We start from the raw sequence: 13,484 nt of genomic DNA on the forward strand, positions 1-13,484 counted from the left end.
ACAGTTAGGACAGTATAGAAGCTGAATAAGTACTTGCTGAGATGGAATTAACATTCCAGTCTCCTCATCTTCTACGTCCCTGCTCTCTGTAGTTCAGTACAACTTTTCAGTTCTCTTAGTTACAAATGAAAATGCTGAATTCATTTTTCTCAAAAACATTCTCTAAGACCAGTCTCTCACAATGCTATTCATTTTAGAGGCTTGGTGAGAGATTGTCCTCGGAAAGCAAAACTAGCAGGGAGGCTCTAGGTGGTTTCCTACCTCTGTCCGTCTGCTGCGCTAGCCAACTGCCTGCTTCATTCAAGCTAGCAGTGAATTATGGAAAGCCAGGCTGACAGTTGCAGCCAATGGTGAGGGAAGGAATAGGATGTACATCTCAACAGCTGTTTCAAGAAAGCAGAAGATGGCTTCTTTATTTTCTGCCTTATCAGTATTGCACCTTTAGTATTACCTGGGAAACCTTAAAATGGTCTCTGGAATCAGTCCAGTAAGCATTCGCAGCTTAACTCTTATGAACATGTTCAGTCTTGTCAAAGTGTGTCAGAACAGTCGTTTCTGCTGGGGATTCAGGATCAGACTATAGGAAAAAAAATTATTTGGAATATCTTGTTTTGCAGTGGATTCTTGTTGCTCTGTACCTTACGACAAAAACACTAAAGAATTTAGCTTTTTGCTTCCTGGTACTTCACAGAATCAGATTTCTTTATTTTTTAAAGGTCTACTTTGTTCAAGATATTAACGCAGGTTTAAAAGATGTAGCGGAAATACCAGAAGAACAAGTGAGTACGTTTATTTGTTGTAAGGCTCAGTCTCTACATAACATGTTGCAATTTATCACACAACAGAAGAACTAGCAAAAATAAAAATGTATTTATGGGTGGTGCTTTTTTTTCCTTAAAAAGGTACCTATCTCTTCTCTATCCAAAGAAAAGCTGGAGAACTTAATTATCAAGTTGAAAAAAGCAAGTAATGGTGAGCTTACTTAATACTGAAAATAAGATGTTTTAAATTGAGTTGATCAAATATTTCACTGTTATTTTTGTTATTAGATTTCAGGGAAAATGTGAGACATTTGGCACTGAACACATCTGAAGTAGTTATCAAGATGTAGGCAAGCCTTTAATAGTCAAAGTTTACTCAGAAGAATAAATTAGATTGAGAGAATGATAAAACACTGATCTTTAGTTCATCTAGGTGATTTCCCTTCGTGTCTTTTATTTCCCATTTAAATATCACTACAGATAACAATACAGTTCTGTTATAAACATATGATGATAGATTTATGCTCCCAACAGACTATTTTGTTAGTGCTACAAATCGAGCTCGTGTGTTTTGTAATGTGTGTTACAAAACCAGAAACTCTTGGAAACCTATACCTAAAAGTTTTGCATTTGCATGTAGGCCTGGAATTTCACCTTAAGAAACAAATACTGTCCCACCAGGCTCTACAAGAAGCCTTAAATGACCCAAAGAATGGGGAATCTGCTTTCAAACACTTGAAACAACAGGTATGGTCACTGCTTTACTAATAGACATAGATGTTTTTAAACATGGAATTCTGCCACTGTAAATATGAGCGACTGTGTGTGCATAATGCTAGTCACTTCAGGTGGAGGAAATGTGATATGCTCTATAACGTTATACTCTTCAAATAATCGCATATGTATAACCTTTGAGTGGCTGCTTTGTTAAGCGTTAGTAACAAAAGTTTATTAGGGTACTGAAATAAATTACAAATTGTGTGGTGTTCTTCTTAATTGTTACTTATAGATTCTTATTTTATATTAACTCATAATGAATTTGATTTACAAAAGGTAAAAATATTGTATTTGTTAAGAAGTAAAACAAATTTTTTACTTTTTCTGCCAGAGCTGGTCCTAGATTTTCTGGTTGTGTAACAGATGCATAAAAAGAATTGGAGAGCCTGAGTTTACCTTCTGCTTTTTTAATGTATATTGAACAGGAGGAACTTTAAGGGAGGTGGATTGCATACTGGGGCAAAATAGAAAGTTTTGGGAAGAAAATTTTAAAAGTGAGAAACTTCTGTTTCCTGTAGTTTCTTCCCATGCTCTACTTTCCCTTCCTTTATATTACAAAATGCGTGACTGCAGCAGAGAGAGCTCTGCAGGCACTGATGCTTCACAGAAAATCCAGTACAGTACCCATATTTTGGATGGCTACTTCGAGAATCAGCAGAGAAGAATATTATGGTGTGTATCTGATCCCAAAAATTCATTCAAAAAAATTTCTGGGTGGAGTTCTGTGAGCAGTGGAAGCAAGGCAAGGTGATGCTGACTAGCCAGAATTTATAATACCTTTCCTCTGTATGCACAAGATCTTTTCCCTAATCCCTCATGGAAGGGAAGACTTGAAAAAGTCTTCTGCAGTTTGGTGAAGTAATAATTTTTCAATCAAGCATTGCAATACACAGTGTATATATTTGTTTGGTTTGTAAATAATCTTTTGATGTTTGTAGGCTTCTATTTTAGGTAACATGGAAAAATTACATTTACTTGGCCCAGGAAGATGTTTTGTTGAGTTTGGAGCTGGGCGAGGAAAGCTGTCTCATTGGGTTGATGTTGCCTTACAGAATGCTGAAAATGTTCAGTTTTTGCTTGTGGAAAGGGCAACTACAAGATTCAAGGTAACAGAGGATGTTGTCACATTAGCAGAGTATAATTTTTAAACTGTTGTCACTGAATCTGTTAGCATTTGCTTTTTGTCTTCAAAAATATACATAAAGCCTTGAAATCTAAAAAGTTTTGGAAGTGTGATTGCCTATATTCCGTATTTCACCAATAGCAAATTTATTAGAAAAAAATCCCGGTGTATAATGTTGGAAATATGTTGACTTGAGAGGAGAAAAATCCAGCATTAATACCTGGAGCAAAATTATATTTATTAGTGGCCAGCCCTACTTCATGATCTTGTTCTGTTTACACAGGTGGATGGAAAACATAAAAGGAGAGATTCTGTATTTGAAAGGCTTCAAGTGGATATTAAACACTTATGTTTAGGTACGTTCCTTCTTGACTTGTATAATTCTGAAACAGAAGCTTAATTTCAGGTTTTAAATACTGGAGTTCAAGTCAATTTGTATGTAGCATGCTTAAATGTACTTGTTTTTGAAGATTATTCTCAGGGGTTGCTTGGACACAGCAATGATATATGTATAAAATGGAGATGTAAATTTTTTGGCTTTTTATACACTTATAGCATATCGTTATAGGTGAGAAATACCAAAACAAAAACATTTTGAATGTTTTTTTAGAACTTACAGGATTACCTTTGCATTGTTTGTTTTAGGTTTGCAGAATGAAGCAAGTCATGCATATTATTGATATGCTATGCATGTCAGTACTATAGAATTTGTGAGAGCACCTGTCATCAGGAGATGCATTAACGTCATATTTGCATTTCATAGGCAGTATAGAAAGGCTGAAGTGGTTAAATATGCTTCTCAGCCACAGATCTAATTCACTTCATTTGTTTTAGAAAAAGAAATTCTCCTTTTAATAGCTTATAACTGTATGTACAGACCACTGTATTTTTAGTAGTGGTAAACATTTATTTCTTTAAATGTGCTGAAATTATCTTATCCAGAAAAAATATTGCCCCAACTAGAATAATAGAGGTTCTGGGGTTGTTGTGGATTTATTTTCTTTTTTCCCCTCCCCTCCAGGTAAGGTACCTGTTTTGGAGAAGGAAAAACTACCAGTGGTAGGAATTGGGAAGCATTTGTGTGGTGCTGCGACAGGTGTGAATTATATATGTGTTCACTGCAGACAGTTAGAATACCAAATCTTACAATCTGAAGGGACTGATCTTCCAAACTGTCCTTTTAAGCTTTTCTTCCCCTCTAACCCTTTGTTGGCGAATGTAACAATTATATTCTGCATGTCTGTGACTTCAGTGGAATAGTAAATGGATAATAGATGCAAGGCTACTTTAGACAGAAGTAAAACCTTTCTTGTTTTTTATAGAGTAGAACAAAGAAAACAGAATAGTGTGTGGCGGCATGGGTTATATATTTGTAAACTGTTGAAAGTTGGGGTTTGGTTGGGGTTTTTTTTAAGACCATTGCCTCTACTCTGAAATATTTTTCTTTCTAAATTTGTTGGCTGTCTGAATATGTATCCCAAGCAAACAAAGGAGAAGAATATGTTTCTGTCCCAATAATTTTAAACTAATACGCTTTTTCTAACATCATGTGTCTGCTAAGTAAAGACATCTCAAATATTACACCTATATAGATACTGTTACAAAGATGACACAGTTAAGCATTTAAGAAATACATGTACATACTAAATAGATTGTGTCCTAGATATCAAACTTTTAGAGCAAATACTTGCATGTTTTACAGGGAGGAGATCGTCCTACAATATGCCAGTTTGTTAATAAAAGTACTTCAAATTCACTTGTGTAGAACAAATATTCAAGAGGATAAGCCCTTAATAGTTCCAGAGGTCTCATAATATTTATTTAGTGTTTAGGGTTACCATGTTTTCAAGGCATGCTTGTAATTTTTAGTCATCCTTAAAATTGGTTTTTGGCTTAGTTGGTGATTTGTACTTGTATTCTTATTTGCGGGAAGTACATTCCCAACCATGATGCAGCCTGTATAAATAATGGCATGGTGTTCATCGCTATTTTTTGGGGGGGTATATCTGTTTTTTCTCCAGATCTTGCTTTGAGATGCTTGGTTGAAAGTTATACACCTTGCTGTGATGGAGAAAATGAAGAGCCTGCACCAAAACGCTCTAGAGCTGATAAGACAGAGGTGGCTTCTAACAATTCTGCTGATAATGAAAGCAACAAAGAAGACTGTAAGCCTGTAGCTGGAATTGTTATTGCACTGTGCTGCCATCATAAGTGTGACTGGACACATTATGTAGGCAGAGAGTTCTTCAAATCAGTAGGACTTGGACCAGTAGAATTTCATTATTTTCAGAGAATGAGTAGCTGGGCCACTTGTGGCATGAGAGAAACCACAACCAAAGCTTCTACAAGTGAAGAAAGTGAAGATCAAACTAATGATTCAGAAGACCATGAGCAAACATTCAGCAAGACGGAGAGTGGTTCTGAAACTTTACAAGGGTATATGATTTTTTTTTTTTTCTTCCTAGCAAATGGACTCCTGCAGAAAACCAAAATTATGTATAGTGGTATATGAAATTGTTTTGGGTCCTCAAAATGACTATTTTACAGAAACATTTGAATTACTAAATTTATAGAAATACTCTACTGTAAAAATACACTTTTCATGGACACAAATTTAAAACTATTTAAAGTCATGTTTGCCTGAATGGAAATGTACTTACAGTGATTTCAATAGTTTTTCTAAGCTTAACTACTAATGTTAATTAACAAAACTATTCTTCTGACACATGTTTGTTCTTTTCCTCCTTTTTATGAAACTAGGATACTTACTGTTGAAGAACGAAAGGATATAGGTTGCCTCTGTAAACTTCTGATTGATCACGGACGGATTGAATATTTACAACAACGAGGATACAAGGCTGCACTACAGTATTATACAGAGTCTGCTGTGTCCTTGGAGAATGTCCTGTTGACAGCTGTCCCAAGTCCATCTTTGTTGCCAGAGCCAAGTACATGACAGGCGATAGATTTGGAATTGGTAGGAAAGAAAACCTATAAAACTTATCTGGATTTTTTTAAAAAGCTAATCCATTGCTTACCAAAAAAAATCATTTTAGTCTTTCCTGTACCCAGGAAAAAGGTCTTATATTTCCCAGTTTCACTGGGAAGTACGGATATGCAAACCAGTTCTTATCAGTGGAAAAATAAAATCCCTAAGAATATTTGAAACCTGTTGTGCACCTCTTTGCAAAAAGTATACTTGTTATTTTCTTCCATCCACAGTTACATTCTTTATTCATTAGCGTTTGTGATATGAGAAGGACCAGAAGTACCACTTCCCAGATTTCCTGAAAGACAATGGGTTAAAATTTTCACTTTGAAGTACACGATAGCTTTGTATTTCCTCTTAAATTATTCAAGTAGACATAGGTACTTTCATCAGCCCATGCTGCTAGAACAATCTGTTAAGGAAGAAAACTTTTTGTAAACTGTCATCTTGATATGTTTTTGCTAATTTGATCATTCATGAAATATTGATAAGAAAAAAGCTGTCTTAGCTTCCTAAACCAAGAGCATTTCAATCATTCATTTTTTAAGCCTTCACAATATATACAGTGAAGATCAGAGAGAACATTTTGTATCTGCAATGAAGTTCTCTCTGCAAGTAACATCTGTTTGGAAGTGCTTGTTTTGGTTTCTTACTGCAACCTTTAAGCTGTTACCTTTGAGACTACTAACAGCATTTTCTCGCCATAGTGATTTAGAAATGGGATGGAATTGTGCGGGTGTTTTGTTTAGGTGACTGGATTTTTTTGTCAGGCAAAGCAAGTTGTGAGAAACATCTGTTTATCAAGCATTGATACTTCATTGCTAAAAGATGTTGTATGTTGGGAACACAGGTATGTCTCCCGTGCATCCTTCTTTGGTAGTCCCCATCTGGACAACATCCAAAAATAGGGAAGGTTGAGCTTTATGAGACAAACAGTGCTGGAAGACCCACACTATGTAAACTCTGATTAAATTGCAGATACAAGAGACAGTCGTCAACTTCCAGTTATCCAGGCTGTAGGTAACACGCACATTTATTCCAGTGTTCCATGGATTCAGTATGTTCTTACTAGAATATATGCTGTTTATGTGAAGACCTACTGTGCCAACTCCTGATAATAGCACCTCTGCCCTCAGTAAAAATCTGTTTACAGATTTTTGGAAAATGTTACTCATTTTAAGACTTTTCATGTTTCATTTGTATATGTATCCTAACTTTCTTTTATCCAGTTAATCCTTTCCTTCCTTACTGTATTCCAGAGAGATTAGAATTAATAAAAAAACCATACCTGTTTTCTTGAGTGACTCCTGGATATACAGGTGCATGAATTCAATGCCAAACATTTCCTGTTGCTCCTCCTCTTCTGTTTTCTCACATGGAGGGAGCGTTACCTCTAACTCCAATGGGTTGTCTCTGAAGTTGACAAATCTGACAGTTCACCAGAAAAGGTTACCCTTGCAATAGGTTTTGTCCAGAGAGAACAACTCTCTTGAAACTGAATTAAGATTCCTCAAACAGTATTTTAAGCAAAGTAAGTCTTTTCTTATACTAAAATTACTACTATATTAGTAGTATTAAGTAAACTGATGTAAGAAGATGCCATATAATAACAGCAGCCAATTGTGGTGGGAGAAATATATTGCAGTCCTTAACATTTTGTCTTCAGGTTTTCACCTTATTGAGGTTTGTCAGCCTTATTGAGCTTCCACAAACAGATGAGTGGATGAGAACCAGAGTGCATGCAAATGCCTGTATCCTCCCAGCTTTTCAAGGCAATAGCTAGCCCTATCTCTCTCTCTCTCTATTCTTAGTTTATCCTTGGGCCTATGGTTGTATATATTTATTTAAAGAGGTGCTGCTTCTTCCAGAACATCTGAAATGGGAAATGTCTTTACTGGGTTAGATGTGATTTATTTAGATTACCATTCTTTCTCTAAAATGGCCAGCATCCAGAAATTCAACCGAAAATGCAAACAGGAGAGTTTCTAACACAGTATGCAAAATAGTATTTCCAATTCTACCAATTAAAAATTTACATTAATTCTTTTTTTATTTTTCAAATCAAGTACAGGAGTTTCATCCATATCCATATACCAAATCCTTTTTGTTTAATTCTGAATGCTTGACTTCTCAGTGCCAAAGTTCTACTTTTTGTCATTTTTATGCTTGTCACTAATTAGTCCTCCTAGCTCTTGGCTTTAGAGTGATATAAAAGGCCAATTAGAGGTGCGCATTTGGACCCTTCAGAAATGAGAAAATGTATTGCATTCTCGTTTTCATTTGGGACTGTAACTATCATAGCTTACCTCTTTAAATGAGTTGTGCTACACAAAGCTTTCTTGACCAGATCCTCTATTGTTGTGAATCTGTGTAATTATGCTGATTCATATGGTATTGTGTCCATCTGTACAACTGTGGACATACGTTTTCCACTTCCTATTACTCTATGATATACAATTCAAGGGAGGGTTTAAAACTTCTAGTATTTTTATTTATATTTCTGTTGTTTTTTTCTTACCTCAGATTTGTCATGTCCTTCATAGAAGCTGGAATAGCCTTAAGTTTGTTGTTGCTAAGAACAAGAGTACTAAGATTTTTCATATTACAAATGGTTTCTGGTAAAGAGTTTATCTCATTCCTTTGGAGCCATAATGTATGGAGATTTTCCATTCTGTAAAACAGTTATTTGCACAATCAATCAAGATTTAGAAAATTAATCATATCCATCATTAATACAAAGTAATTGATTCATTTTTACAGCCACATAAAGGACTTCCATAAAGAATACAACAATTCTCAAAGTTAGCCCCATATGCAAGAAAATCACCTAACCTCTGGTTGAAAATGTCATTGGCAAGAAATATTTAACTTGATAGTTGATACTGAATTTATTGTTTATGGAATGAGTTATTCCAGCTCATCCAAGATATCACATTAGGGCTGATAAATCTTAAGTTTGCAGTGAGGTTAACATTAAAATAATATTTTGAAGGAGGATTTAATAATTAGAATTTCAGTGCAATGGAATTGAGATTAAGATGGGACCTTTGAGCTTTATTTACCTGTCAATTGCATCAGGAAGCTTCTGGAGTTTATTTCCCCCCATATCTAACCATTCTAGATTTGGCATGTTGAGAAGAGCTGAAGGGATGGAAGTAAACTTATTCATGCACAAATCTATGTGTGAAAGCTTCTTTAAATCACTGAGCTGAAAAGAAAGGGAAATTTAATGCAAGTTTGTACAGCTCTTCCATTACAGCACTGTTGTAATAATGTTGACTGAAAAAAAAAACACTTAAAAACATTACAACCTATTTTGGAGTAAACACAGTATGGTTTATGATTTACATTAGCTCATATTAGGTAATAAGTGCAGTTCTCACGTGGAAGGTAGGTAGGTTTGAAACTGATCAGGCAGAAGACCTTTATCTCCCACCTGGTAGCGATGGCCCAGACTGATGAGAAGCTGAATGCCATGACTACAATGCAGATATACCCCAAGCCTTGAGAAGAAAATGGATTTTAAAGACACCACTATCCTTAGTGTTTCATACTCCATGCAATACACCACTTTTCATTAGTCAAATATTTAGATTTTATTTTTTATTTTTATTATGGATCAAATTGCACAGACTGTATTTTAGACTGAACCTAGACACCTTCCATGTTGTGAAGTCTACTACTATGGCAAGACATTCTAAAAAGTAAAGATAGCATCATTCAGTACTGCAACACCTAAGTCCTTTGGTGAATCATGCCTTCAAGTGCTTTTACAATGTTCAAGTGATGCAAAGATGTTTTATTGCAGATCTGGTCCAACTATCTGAACACTGAATGCCACTGAAGTACATGTAACCAAAGCTTCATGGTGTTCACATCCTCATAGTCTCAACAGAACAGAACTATCTGTTTATTTGCTATGAGCTGTTAATTTAAAAGCTGTTGCTCTACATTACACCATGTAACCTGCATCCACGTAGATTTTTGTAAATTCTGGATTCTGATTAATAGTGTATATTTTCATTTGAAGATTTTTTTATTAGATATTACTGTTTGGACTCACTCAATTCTGCAAGGCACTGATTGCTGTCAACTATTGCCAGTACAGTTTTTTTAAATAAATTAAAACAAGTTAATATAGTTACATACTTTCATCTCTGTCAAAGAGACTAATAGTTACAGATGCAAGTCTCTTACATTTAGGCCAGTCCAAATTAAAGCTCAATAGTAGGTGAGCAATTGTTTTTATTCTCTCTTAATTGCTTTCAGCATCTCAGAACAACATGCGTTCCACTCTGTGCATAGGCAGTTGTATAAATCGCACAAACCCTTTTCATAGCTAGCAGCTCAGATAAAGATGCTTACATTTGTGTCCTGGCATATGGTATGAATTTGTATTCTTAACCATAAAAGGGAACTTCTCTGTTCTAAGGTATTGGAGCCTCAGTGGGGTAAATCAGTGAAGACCTGCAGCCTAAACAAATTAACATCAAATGTATCACTGTCCTGTATGCACTACCAAGTCACTTATCTGGACAAAATGAAGACTGGCTCTTTCAAATACTCAGGTATACGTATGTCCTTCTCATGAGGCTTCAGTTTGACTAGTGATATAAAGATTGTTCACATAGGTGTTTCTATGGAGTAGTTGTGAAATAAGAATGTCAAAGCAAATCTGAAAACATGGAGTGCAATATTTAATGATAATTGGTTTTGGACAAATTCAAAATATGCATTAAACAAAAGTAAACAAAACAGTCTGTCAAAACCTGAGGAGGAAGATCACAGATACTCCTGTTGACAGCCAGTTCCAGTCTTTCCAGACTGATGCAGTTGCTTATTTCCTTAGGAACAGACTTTATTCTATTGTAACTGAGAAGCAGATCTTGGAGGCTAGTCAGCTGGCCTGCACAGAGCACAAATGAGCAATGCTAAATGTTCACATTCATTCTATTTGAAATACGATATTACTTGTTGTGTGTTATCATTATACTTTTATACAAGTGCTCTGTGTTCTCACTAAGAAAAAAATTCACTGAAATTCAAGTAGTTAGGGCTTCCAGGACTTGCTAGTATAGAACTGCACTGTAGCTGAGTGCTACAAAAAATACCCCAAAAGCCTGTTTTTCAGTATCACTTTTCTAGCTGCATTCTGATATCTAGTATCTGCTGTGGTTACAAGTTTTTTTTCTCATGGGGAGCATTCGTAAAGATCCAGCCATTTTTTTAATTTATAGGGAATCCATGGTCTTAAGATCTCTATCTCACTGTCAGATTTAAATCATCTGTTTTCTAACTACCCAATAGAATTGTTAGACAGGCAAAGTGCACAAAAATGGCATGTTTGTGTAAGATTAATTTTCCTAGAAAAGGAGCTTAAAATAAAAGAAAGCAGAGCTCACCAATTTCTTTAGGTATATTTTCAATGGAATTCCGGGATAGATCCAGAACAACAAGATGGTGAAATCTTCCAATGAACTGAGGAATTTTCTGCAAACTAGTTCTATGAAGCTGCCATTCCTGGAGATGGACTAGTTTCAGTAAGCACGAAGGTAGTGTCTTAAGACAAGAAATATAGAAATACGAACCAGAAGAAATTCAGCGTAGTGTACAAGAAGAATACAGGCTTAAGTAGAAGTTTTATTTGAAACAGTAATAGCTTTGTGACTGGAGGGAGAGGGGGAAGAAAAAAAAAAAAAAAAAAAAAAATCTTTCCTTCTTCAAGCAATACTGTAGCATCCCGAAATGAACACCACCAATGCGAGTCATTCTGACCACAGATTTAACCTACCCACTTTTTGGTCCCAGGATTTAGATATCTGCACTATTGTCATTGCCTGAAAAGCCTCAGGCTTGCTTTTGTTTGCTTTTTTTTTTTTTTCCTTTAAACAAAGCCAATATAATGATGCTGAAACTGCTCTAAATAGCTTTTTGCATTTAAATGGTGATCTGAATTTTATTTCCTATTTTGTAAAGAAAAATAGTGAGCAACTGAGAGCAGAAGAGCTGAAGGACAGAAAAATGACAATGTCTGTATGCTACAAGTTCTGAACAAGGAGCACGGGCCTATGGATCACCAGAGTATTGCTGGGTGTGGCTGTCACTTACTGGCCTCAACATGGTCTCATTCTCATCACTTCATAGGAACTGGCATCTGCATTTCTGTGGCTCGGAACAGACTGTCAGTTTCCACTCTGTTGTTGATTCTACAGCTAGCCACTTTCCCCGGTGCATTAGAAACAAGAATAATAGTATTCTGGGAATCTACTGGCTCATTTTCACTCTTAGAAAGTAAACAATAAGAAATATTTTCATGTACCTGAACATAGAGGGTTTTCACCTTGATACATTTCAGTAGTTCTGGTGTGTTAATGTTAAATGAGGATTTACGTAATTAAACTCATAATTTGCAGTGTAAATAATTTCTAATGCAAAAAAGCCTTTTGGGCTATATTTTTGCAGAGTAATACTTAATATTCAAGACTAAAAAAAATCACGTTGTTTTTACACTCACAACAGTGTGTCTCAATCGTTGTTAACAAAGCACACAGTGAGCACTTCATCGATTAAAAATAGTACAACTGTGAGTGTAAAGTTGTAAATAGTAGTTTTCTAATGCATCAGCCATTCAACACACGCAACATTCATTCCTATCAACACTACCTTCCATTCTTCTTCCTCTATCCTTAAAATTGCTCTTCCGTCTTCATTAATAACTTTTTCTTTGAGCTTTGCTAAAGCAGCTCTCTCCTCCAAGACAAGTAGTAGCCTACAATGGAAAGAAGAGCTGCGAGTGGTGCAACAATGAATACAGGCAATAATTACTATCCATTCTATTTTCTGGAACAAAGAGACAGTACCCTTTTTGGATGTCAAACAACATTTATTTTATGTGGATGCTAAATATACTATCAATCAATCTGAGGGAAGACAACAACAAAGTAATGTTTGGCTGATGTAGTTTATAGGAATTCTATTTTACAGTTCTTCAAATTTACAGTCAGAAGGAAGACATAACTTCATTCACTTTTATTACGTTGCAGCAGGGCAACAGAATATAGTCATGTGAAATGAAGTTCCAAAGCCATTAATTTTGAAGAAGTCTCCTAAAAAAAAAGCCTTCAGTTCCAACAAATGTGTGATCAAACAAGTTCAATCAGCTGGGGATCCTTTTAGCTGGCTTTCCAAAGGGGACTTAAACAAGAATTATGAAAATTAGGCAAATTCTCTTTCTTTTTGCTTGTATTTTCCATTAATAACTTTTTAATTTGTTATTCTGTTTCAAATACATCTGAAAAATTAGGAAGATTCTGAAAAATAAAATGCTAATTTTTTTCACATTTCATTGAATTGCTAGTGAGAAAGAAGACCAAGTGACCCTGTTAATGCCTCCATAGAGAAGAAAGCATAACAAATTAATTCTCCACTGGTCAGAATATCCACCAGGAGTGGATTTTAATATCTGAATTTAGGGGATCTAGTATATATGCTCACATTTTTGTCACAGAGCACAATTCTTGGTTTGACCAGACCATACTGCTAGATTCTAACCAGTGGGAATTCTGCTGGAGGAACAACTAAAAAATTAGACTCTGGATGAGTTTGAAAAGACCAGTTATAGTCTTCTGAAATGTAACATATGGTCTAGCTTTTCACATACTTAAACATCTACAATTTACCTACCTTCCTGCAGACCTCTGTCTGAATTCCTTTTCTTTCTGTAATTCCTCATTTATCTTGTGTATTCTCACTTCCCAAAGTGCCTTCACCGCACTGAACGTTCCAATGCAAACTGCAGTTTTAGTCATGATCCTTACACGTTCAGATTCAGTTA

General features: G+C 35.4%; 2 protein-coding genes across 5 annotated transcripts in view; one reads left to right on the top strand and one right to left on the bottom strand.

The window, feature by feature from the left end:
- The window catches only part of TRMT13 (tRNA methyltransferase 13), a 6,810-nt gene extending 981 nt beyond the window's left edge, over positions 1–5,829 (top strand). For 2 of the 4 annotated variants that reach the window (XM_009938003.2, XM_075425023.1), the window contains exons 4-11: positions 717–779; positions 903–972; positions 1,402–1,508; positions 2,477–2,644; positions 2,945–3,017; positions 3,683–3,757; positions 4,683–5,097; positions 5,422–5,829. In XM_009938003.2, the coding sequence (XP_009936305.2) occupies positions 717–779; positions 903–972; positions 1,402–1,508; positions 2,477–2,644; positions 2,945–3,017; positions 3,683–3,757; positions 4,683–5,097; positions 5,422–5,617 (1,167 nt within the window). In that variant the 3' untranslated portion in view covers positions 5,618–5,829. The remainder of the gene's footprint in view (positions 1–716; positions 780–902; positions 973–1,401; positions 1,509–2,476; positions 2,645–2,944; positions 3,018–3,682; positions 3,758–4,682; positions 5,098–5,421) is intronic. The other 2 variants (XM_075425022.1, XM_075425020.1) reach the window with 2 other exon arrangements.
- On the bottom strand, positions 766–13,476 carry LRRC39 (leucine rich repeat containing 39). Its single transcript, XM_009937983.2, has 8 exons — positions 13,334–13,476; positions 12,314–12,419; positions 11,053–11,209; positions 10,420–10,556; positions 8,713–8,858; positions 8,169–8,321; positions 6,939–7,078; positions 766–5,948 (listed from the first exon to the last, which is right to left on the bottom strand). Exons 1-8 carry the CDS (start codon positions 13,456–13,458, stop codon positions 5,893–5,895), a joined length of 1,020 nt encoding a protein of 339 aa, XP_009936285.2. The 5' UTR covers positions 13,459–13,476; the 3' UTR covers positions 766–5,892.
- Between the last annotated feature and the right edge of the window lie 8 nt (positions 13,477–13,484).

The sequence above is a fragment of the Opisthocomus hoazin genome, chromosome 6, assembly GCF_030867145.1.
Source record: "Opisthocomus hoazin isolate bOpiHoa1 chromosome 6, bOpiHoa1.hap1, whole genome shotgun sequence".
In the NCBI taxonomy this organism is placed as follows: Eukaryota; Metazoa; Chordata; class Aves; order Opisthocomiformes; family Opisthocomidae; genus Opisthocomus; species Opisthocomus hoazin.

Coding starts and splice junctions, on each gene's coding strand:
- LRRC39 (XM_009937983.2), bottom strand. CDS start 13,458: ATGACTAAAACTGCAGTTTGCATTGGAACGTTCAGTGCGGTGAAGGCA. Junction 8,859..10,419: donor TCTGTGATCTTCCTCCTCAG/GTTTTGACAGAC, acceptor CTTTCTTTTCAG/CTCAGTGATTTAAAGAAGCT. Junction 7,079..8,168: donor AAGGACATGACAAATCTGAG/GTAAGAAAAAAA, acceptor GTGAACTGTCAG/ATTTGTCAACTTCAGAGACA.